Genomic DNA, 8,975 nt, shown 5'->3' with positions numbered 1-8,975 from the left:
ATATCAATGACTATTTCATAATACACTTTTTGAAATGAAAGAAACACAAATAGGCCCTTAGTACACTTGAATTGAAAGTTATTCTTCATGGGACGACACATCACAATTATTCTTTGTCAATGATCTTTGTACGCTCAAGGGAATTGTTCTAACAATAAACTCACATGCTGCATCTTAATATTCAACTTTCGAGTATAGGCTCTCAAATCAAGAAAAAATTAGCATGACAAACAAATTTATAAATTATTTATAAATTCATTAAAAGTCAAGTTTTAATTTTAATTATATATTCATAATTATTGCTCCTATGAACTTCACACTCTTTTCGATATGGCTAGCCGATCTTTCCTATCTACTTTCTTTATATGTAATCTGAGATTCATAAGCATCAGATTAATCAGACGCAATACCTAGAGTCTGCACGATCTGCATTTTAAGATAAAATAAAAGAATATCGGTCTTGATCTAAATGGAATGAATCTACATACATTTTTTTGAGATGAGTTCTATTCATTTTTATAAATTCGCAACTTTCTTATATGCCCTTATTTGGTAGGAATTAAAATTAGAGTTTTTAGTTGATTTTGATAGAAGTTAATGAAATGTGCTGTTGATAAGTCGTGAGGGCCATAAAATATGTGAATAAAATTAATTATTGATTTTGACTTAAATTCAAACCAAACCAATTAGTTTTCTATTTGTAAATAAATGATGGGGGTGTGTGATATGTATTTTTATGTAAAAATGCATTTTAGAATAGTAAATTGACGTGAAATGTGTGGTTGAGAGATAAGGAAAAGTTTTTTATTTACGTATAATATTATTTTAATAAAAAATGTTTGGTTAAAAAGAAGAGAGAAAAATGCATTTTGAAAAAAATGGCTATCAAACAGGACCGATATAAATTTTATCCATTTTTTAGAAATAAAACAAATCATATAATTGCGAACACCTAACGTCCTTATTTTTGACCCGTCAAACCGGTAATCCGCAATCGGCAATTTGAGCCAAAAAGTATGGAACCCTAGAACCGACGCTCAAATTTCAAATTTCAAAATCCCGCTCCTAACGCTTCTGCTCAGCTTCTCACGGCCATCCATTTTCAACACCCCAAAATCCGAATTCGAATTCGAGGATGGGAGCGAACCACAGCCGGGAAGATCTTGAGCTTGAATCGGAAACTGAATCTGAATCCGAAGAAATCACCCGTGAACAGGAATCCGACGACGAGGAAGAAAACTACGGTACACCGTCATCCTATTCCTCCGACCACCCAAAACCCAAGACACCGTCGTCTTTAGATGAAGTTGAATCGAGACTCAAGGCTCTGAAACTCAAGTACAATAACCAGGCCCAAAGTAATTATCCGAAAAATTCTGTCAAGCTTTACCTCCACGTCGGTGGAAACACGTCCAACTCTAAATGGGTCGTTTCTGAAAAAGTCACTTCTTACTCTTTCGTCAAATCTGGCTCAGAAGATGACGAAGAGGATGAAGAAAATGAAGAATCAAACCCGACTTCTTGGTGGGTCTTGAAAATCGGGTCGAAAGTCAGGGTGAAAGTGGATCAAGATTTACAGTTCAAGGCGTTTAAAGACCAGAAACGTGTTGATTTCGTGGCAAATGGGGTTTGGGCAATTAAGTTCTTTAGCCCGGAAGAGTATGAGAGTTTCGTTGGGAAATATCAGGAGTTTTTGTTTGAGAATACTTATGGGTACGAAGCGAACGATGCGAATAAAGTGAAGGTTTATGGGAAGGATTTTCTGGGGTGGGCGAAACCAGAGGAGGCGGATGATTCGATGTGGGAGGATGCGGATGAGAGTTTATATAAGACTCCCACAAAAACTCCCATTAAAGAAAGCCATGATTTGAATGAGGAGTTTGAGGAGGCTGCTGCAAACGGTGGGGTCATTCAGAGTTTGGCATTAGGCGCTTTGGACAATAGTTTTCTGGTTAGTGATTCGGGGATTCAAGTTGTTAGGAATTATAGCCATGGTATTCAAGGAAAGGGTATCTATGTTAATTTTGATGATGGGAGGTTGAGTGGTCGGAAGAGTGTCAATGCCAGCCATTCGACTCCAAGAAAGGCTTTGTTGATGAGGGCTGAGACTAATATGCTTCTCATGAGTCCAATGATTGGTGGAATGCCACATTCGAGGGGTTTGCATCAGTTTGATATTGAAACAGGAAAAGTTGTGAGTGAGTGGAAATTTGAGAAGGATGGAACTGATATTACAATGAGGGATATTACGAATGAAAGTAAAGGAGCTCAGATGGATCCCTCAGGGTCTACTTTCTTAGGGCTGGATGATAGTAGGTTGTGTAGGTGGGATATGCGTGATCGCAATGGTATGGTTCAGAATATCGCAAATGAGAGCACTCCTGTGTTGAATTGGACTCAGGGACACCAGTTTTCTAGGGGAACTAACTTCGAGTGTTTCGCCACAACAGGTGATGGATCAATTGTGGTTGGGTCACTTGATGGGAAGATTAGGTTGTATTCAATCAGTTCTATGAGGCAGGCCAAGACTGCTTTTCCTGGACTTGGTTCTCCTATTACTCATGTGGATGTTACCTATGATGGAAAGTGGATTTTAGGGACTACTGATACTTATTTGATTCTAATATGCACTCTGTTTACAGACAAGGATGGAAAAACAAAGACTGGTTTCTCTGGTCGTATGGGGAATAGGATCTCAGCACCAAGATTGTTGAAACTGAATCCTCTGGATTCACACATGGCTGGAGCAAACAAAAAGTTTCGCAATGCTCAGTTTTCGTGGGTATGTATGCATATTGCATTTATCATGTTATACACCTTAATTCTGTTCATTTTCTTAATTGGATTGGTATTTGTCGAATGTTGTTTCTTTGTGGCTCGAACTTGAATATACTGGTCTTATTTAGTTAGATTGATAGCAGACAATACATTCCTGAGTACCACTATTGGGCCCGAAATGTGTCATATGTCAATTGCAGAAGCCAGCTAGATTCAAATCGACGTTGACTTTGTTTTGTCAGTCAAATTTTTAATTGAATTTCGTCATGATCTCTAAGGTAATAATAATATGGAGTAAACCGACCTTAAAAAAAAATAAAAAAAAAAATCTCAACAAAATATTTGCAATAAACTCTAGACTACCTGCTCTCCGATTTTCCCAACAATCTAATATAACATGTATAGGTCAAGCCTTTCAATACAACACACACTGCCTGTGCACATATATAGTATGTTTTCGGAGTGTAGATGATTTCATATGGTAATGTACTAACTATGTGCCTATATACATTGGAGATGATCCATTGAAATCAGTAAATCACTTAAAAATATGGAAGACAGGCATTTAATATTGTATATGCTGGCTGGCAAATAGGTTCTTGAAGCTATATTTCTATTGATGGTCAGGTTTCTGGAGAACATCTCTTGGCTCAGCACATATTTTTAGCTTTTCTACCAATGATCATGTTAGGTATTTTCATGAATATTTGTTTTTTAGATGCTACTTCCAAAATTTGTTTAGCATCCTTGTAGCGTATATTGCTGAAAAAATGCCTCTTTGAATTCTAGTAGGTTTCGAAGTTCCTAGGATTTGCCCCAATTGTTGATGGTCCTGCATTTGAATCTTCTTTATTTTCAGCTTCTATGTTTTACTTTTTCATGAACTATACTACTTCAGTTGGGCTAGCCTATTCTTTTCAGATGTATAATCATTTCTCTGCTTTTCCTGTTTTTGTTATTTCTGCAAGTGAATCCCTTAACAGTGCACTTTGCTTCAATTTCTATCTGAAGTCGTGCTCTAATATGTTCATGCAGTCCGCTAGCTGCTGGTGAAAATGAATTTTCTAAGTAGGAATGGTAGATACACTGAATGGTTGGTTTAGTGAGTGGCTTTCGGTCAATTAACAAGTCTGATAGGATGTTTGGCTCAGTTTAAAAACAAAAAAGCACTTTTCTGGCAAGTAAATACTTATAATAACTTGAGTTTTTGAACTAAAATCCCAAAAAAAAGGGTAACTTGTAAAATGATTTTTCGAGCACTAAGCCACGGGCCTACTGCTTCATAAAGAAGTTGATGAGGAAACTACTGATGGAAGATTTTGCTAACTACGTTGGTGTACACTGGAGAGAGTGTAATTGTTTAGTCCATTGTTTTTCTGGAAATTGTTTGTACATTTGCCAATAAGACAAACACATAACTGATTTTCATATATGTTATCATTCAGTGAGTAAGTAGTAGATGAGGTTCTCTTTGATTTCAAACTTCTGGCATCACATAAACTGCACTTGGCTTGTTCCCATCCTACCCATTTCATTATACAAATGGAATTAGCAAAAAAAATTTCCCTTAATGCATGCAGAGCAATGTTATTAATTCTGGGAATTTTTTTTCTAAAATTGCTTAGGTTACTGAAAACGGTAAACAGGAGCGCCACCTGGTCGCCACCGTGGGCAAGTTCAGTGTTATATGGAACTTCCAACAGGTGAAGAACAGTTCTCATGGATGTTATCTGAATCAGGTAGGATTGAAAAGCTGCTACTGCTACAAGATAGTTCTGAAAGATGACTCCATTGTCGACAGTCGTTTCATGCACGAGAAATTTGCAGTCAGCGACTCACCCGAGGCACCGCTGGTGGTTGCAACCCCCATGAAAGTTAGCTCCTTCAGCATATCTAGCAGGTTGCGCATGTAAAGAAGAAAGCCCTTTTCTTCACTTTCGCGTCGTCTTAGGATCATCGACTATAAATGCTGGGAACGAACGTGTATCTGACGATTATTGGGAGCTTTTTTGCTTGCACCTTGCAATCTTATTGTTGTTGTAATAACGGTGGAAATTAAATATTTCTGGTTTCGAAAATTTTCGACTATTAAACTTTTTATGCCTATTTTCTTTGCTTATTTTGTGACTTTGACAAAATTGAAGCTGCAAATTACAGTTAGGGTGTATTTAATAGGAAATGGAATTTGCATTAAAAAAAAAAGAAAAAAAGGGAAAGTTTGAGACTATTTTATTACAAATACTAAGAACTTATTTGGATATAAATTATTAATTAAGAGTTTGTTTGTCTTCTGGGAGATTATAGAGTTTTGAATAGTATTTTTTTGAAGAATATATTGTTGAAATTTAAAGAAATTTTATTGATTTGTGTGTAAAATATTATATTTTTTTGATTGGATGTGTAGAATATTTTATTAGGGGTCGTTGATAGGTATTTTTATGTAAAAATGCATTTTAGAATAGTAAATTGATGTGAAATGTGTGATTGAAAAATAAGGAATTTTTTTTTATTTATGTGTAATATTATTTTAGTAAAGAATGTGTGATTTAAAAACAGAGAGAAAAATGCATTTTGAAAAAAATGACTACCAAATGGGCTTATTGTGTGAATGTGTATCTAAGAATGTTATTCTAGTAAATGATTTAATTTGTAAAACAACTATTATTGGTTTAACCAAGTATTTCAATATTCAAGCAAAATGCTAACGCTAAATAAAAGAAAAAAGATCAGGTTTCTGACTGGATCCGGTTGGTAGAACCTAATGAAAATACGAGAGATACTACAAGTACAACAATTTTGATATTATAGTTGACAGCACTCTCACATACAAGAGGTGGGGTTCACGATTAAAATAATCGCGAACCCCACGATTGTGAGAGTTCTGTACACGTACAATACTGTACACATAGCATTTTCCCGAAAATATTATGGCAAAAGTACAAATGCTTCCACCAGATTATGCTTGAGAAATGCTGACAACAGGGGAAATCATTATCTCATTCAAATTCCAATAAACTTGTATTCTTCACTAGAAGCATCATACTATTCTATCCACCACACCAAATATAAATTATTATATCCTTTCAAATCCATCGACGTTTTAATCTGCAAGAGCATAAATCAATTTGACAATCTTATTGTACATAAACAAAACTCGGCATTTACAAATATAGAGATTCTGTTAAAATGTACTCACCCGTTCATGTAGGTTCACCAATCAACAATGTGAAGCCGAACACAGCCACTGTAAATGAAGTAATGAAAGGAGGCTTATGATGATTTAGACGCGTGTGCCTTCTTTTTGACCCAGAACATGAAGATTCGAGGGAAGAATGATTTCTTCTTTTTCTTCACAACTCTTGTTTCTGGGGAGGACTCGGTTTCTATGTTGCTGGAGTACGTCTTTGGACTTGGCCTATATTGAAGTGTAGAAGGATCAGGTGGGAGAAAACTTTTCGATTCTTCTCTCTCCTCAAAGCTTCGCATTGGACTTTTATTTGGATTCACAACTGCCGGTGCTGGAACAGATTCACCGGCTTTCCGTCTTCGCTCGTGCTCAGCCCTCCACTTTCTCAACTCCTGTTCTACACCCAACTTTCCTTCCTTAGCTTTCTCAGCCTTATCCAATGCGATTTCTAGAGCATCTTTTCTTTCTGCCATCTCCTGGTTGGCTTCCTTGAGCTTTGTCAAGCTTCTCAACTCGGAATGCTTGGCTACTTCAATTTGGGTGATAGCTGCAGCCACCCGCATGTTAGCTTGCTCTTCGGCCTCATGGGCCCGCTTGCTAAGCTCGTAATATTCTTCTAAAGAGAGTGTTACTCCAGTTGGTGAATCCTCTTCGTTGGTCCTTTGAGCTGATTCACTCTCTTGCAATGCACTGATAGCTGCTAGTGCTAACTTCTCAGAAGCCTTTGTTGCTTCTATTTCCTTCTGGGCCGCACGTAACCGACTCTCCACTGTACTTGCTCCAGCTTTTGCTTGGTCAGCTTCCTCCTTCACCTTCCGAAGTTCTTCACGAGCCGTTTGAGCGAGTTCCTTTGCTTGATCTGCCTCTTGAGCAGCATCTTGTAATTTCTTTGGCAGCTCTACCATTTTATCTCTTTCTTCTTTCTCCTTCATCTGAACAAGAGCAATCTCTGACTTTGTCCTGTTTAGCTCAGCTTCAAGAGACGCAACTGCAATTGACGCCATTCCTTCTCTCTGTTGAATCGCGCTGAGTTCTGATTTTTCTTTCTCCAGTTCTGACTTCAAAGATGTGACGGCCACTTTCAAGTAGTTCACTTCGGTTGTTGCTTTCTCGATATTGAGCTTCACTTCTTCAATTTCCTTCTTGGTTGCAGTAACAGCTGCTTGGATCTCACCATGAGTTTTTTTCTCCGGTTTCTCGAATATATCCCTCAATTCATCCTCTTCATAAGTTTCCTGCTCGACCGTTGATTCCATGTATGTTGCCAATTCAGATTTTAATTCCTGCAATAAGACCGAAGCAGTATCTAACTTTGATTTAAGATCCTTTGCAGACACTATTTGGTCATTTAGTTTCTGAAGTTCCTCTTCTGCCTGCTTCAATTCCTTCTCCCAGTTCAGAGTGTCTTGTTCTTTGGCCATAATTGCTCCAATTCTGTGCTCCTCCGCCTCCAAATGTGCAGCATGTGCAGATTCCAACAACTCCTTTGCAGTAATGAGGTCAATTGTTAAATCCTCGACCGACTTCTCAACTTCTTTCAACTTAGAAATGGCTTCTTCCGCCTTTTGCATTTCGGCATTTTTCTCGGCCACCAATAAAGAATAATCTTTCTGAAGCTGTTCCAATTCATCTTTAACATTTTTAAGCTCTAAAACTGCAGCTGCTTGCCGGGCTCGAGCAACCTCAAGTTGAGCCTTGGCAGCAATGCTAGCCTCATCGGTAATCCCTTGTTCCATCTCTTCGACTCTGAGCTTTGCAAGTTCAGAATCCTGTTTCGCTTGTTCTTCTTCTGTTTGTGCCCGTTCGAGATTCAATTTCAACTCTTCGATAAGTCTCTTAGTGCTTTCAAGCTCTTTTAAAACTTGTAATTTTGCCTCTTCAGCAGCCTCCGATTGTTTCTTATACATAGGAATTTCCACCTGCGCTTTCTCCAGTTCCTGTTCTATGAACTTTCGTCTCTGCACAGGCAACCAGAATCACTTAGAGATCTCATAAAAGCCTAGCTTATGAGAAATGCAGGTGAGAAATATTCGCACATTTTTATGAGACCATAAACTATTACGTATTTTAAGCATGCCTGGCGAAGCTTAAAAATTTAGTTTTAAGTAAATAAGTTTGTTTTAGAAATTAGAATAAATAATTTTTTTATTGGTCAAAGTTGGAAATAAATAACATAAGAGTTAATCTCTAATAGGGAACCTTTTCCTACTTTTTAAATGTAATTTCAACATGTGGAAACAAAAGTAACTTCTACTTCCTTTTAAGCTTAGCCAAACATACTCCTAATAACAAAAGCAAGCAGGATATATTATTTTCATGAAACTTATCGTCCATGTGGAGGATGATTTAACTACAGTATGTATACTGAATTCGAACATGAAACAATCCCTATTTCTTGATAACCTGGAATACAGTTGACATATATAGCAATACGAAATTTGAAACATGCATAAAGTGATTTACCTGTATCGAAGCCAAACACACCTCATTGTCAAAAGTAAGACTACACCTAATAAAGTATTAGGGAGTTGGAGAAGATTATACCTCCACAGTATGCGCACGATGGGCTTTCCAGTCAACTATTCCTCCAAACATTGAAACAGCTGCTTTAACAGATTCAATAGGAGCTGCCGTGTCTATCTTAGCTCTATTTACATCCATGTACATGTGCTGTTTAAAGCGTTCAGTGGCTTTTGGTGTACTATCAGAATCTGAAGAAACTTCAGGCACTATGTGAGAAACACTACCGTTGCTTGCTTGAAGGGAGGAAATGGGTAGCTTATCTTCACGAATATGAGTGTTGCCAAAGGAATCATCCTCATGAGATGATTGACTAATGATTTTTGCTTCCACTTCTTCTTCTTTCTGAGGCTTCAGTGTGTCAACATCTGAGGTTTCCTGCTCTTCTGCAGGTGCATCAATAGTATTATCTGCTGACCGACTCTCAAAAGATTGTGTTGAAGCATTATTCGGATCTGCTTGCAATGTACTTGATGAAATGAATTGTGGA

The 8,975-nt window shown here is 37.4% G+C and overlaps 2 protein-coding genes across 2 annotated transcripts; one reads left to right on the top strand and one right to left on the bottom strand.

Annotated features, from left to right (window-relative positions):
* The first annotated feature begins 1,021 nt into the window (after positions 1 to 1,021).
* Positions 1,022 to 4,897, top strand: LOC111401341 (protein CYPRO4). Its single transcript, XM_023029038.1, has 2 exons — positions 1,022 to 2,782; positions 4,404 to 4,897. The coding sequence occupies exons 1-2, from the start codon at positions 1,136 to 1,138 to the stop codon at positions 4,689 to 4,691; spliced, it is 1,935 nt and encodes a 644-aa protein (XP_022884806.1). The 5' UTR covers positions 1,022 to 1,135; the 3' UTR covers positions 4,692 to 4,897.
* Positions 4,898 to 5,709: 812 nt separating this feature from the next.
* LOC111401340 (protein WEAK CHLOROPLAST MOVEMENT UNDER BLUE LIGHT 1-like) lies at positions 5,710 to 8,969 on the bottom strand. Its single transcript, XM_023029037.1, has 2 exons — positions 8,510 to 8,969; positions 5,710 to 7,923 (listed from the first exon to the last, which is right to left on the bottom strand). The coding sequence occupies exons 1-2, from the start codon at positions 8,630 to 8,632 to the stop codon at positions 6,049 to 6,051; spliced, it is 1,998 nt and encodes a 665-aa protein (XP_022884805.1). The 5' UTR covers positions 8,633 to 8,969; the 3' UTR covers positions 5,710 to 6,048.
* Positions 8,970 to 8,975: the final 6 nt, after the last annotated feature.

The sequence above is a fragment of the Olea europaea genome, chromosome 10 (assembly GCF_002742605.1).
Source record: "Olea europaea var. sylvestris chromosome 10, O_europaea_v1, whole genome shotgun sequence".
Lineage (NCBI taxonomy): Eukaryota > Viridiplantae > Streptophyta > Magnoliopsida > Lamiales > Oleaceae > Olea > Olea europaea.
The sequence above is the reverse complement of the archived record's forward strand: the minus strand, read 5'-3'. Positions and strand labels throughout refer to the sequence as shown.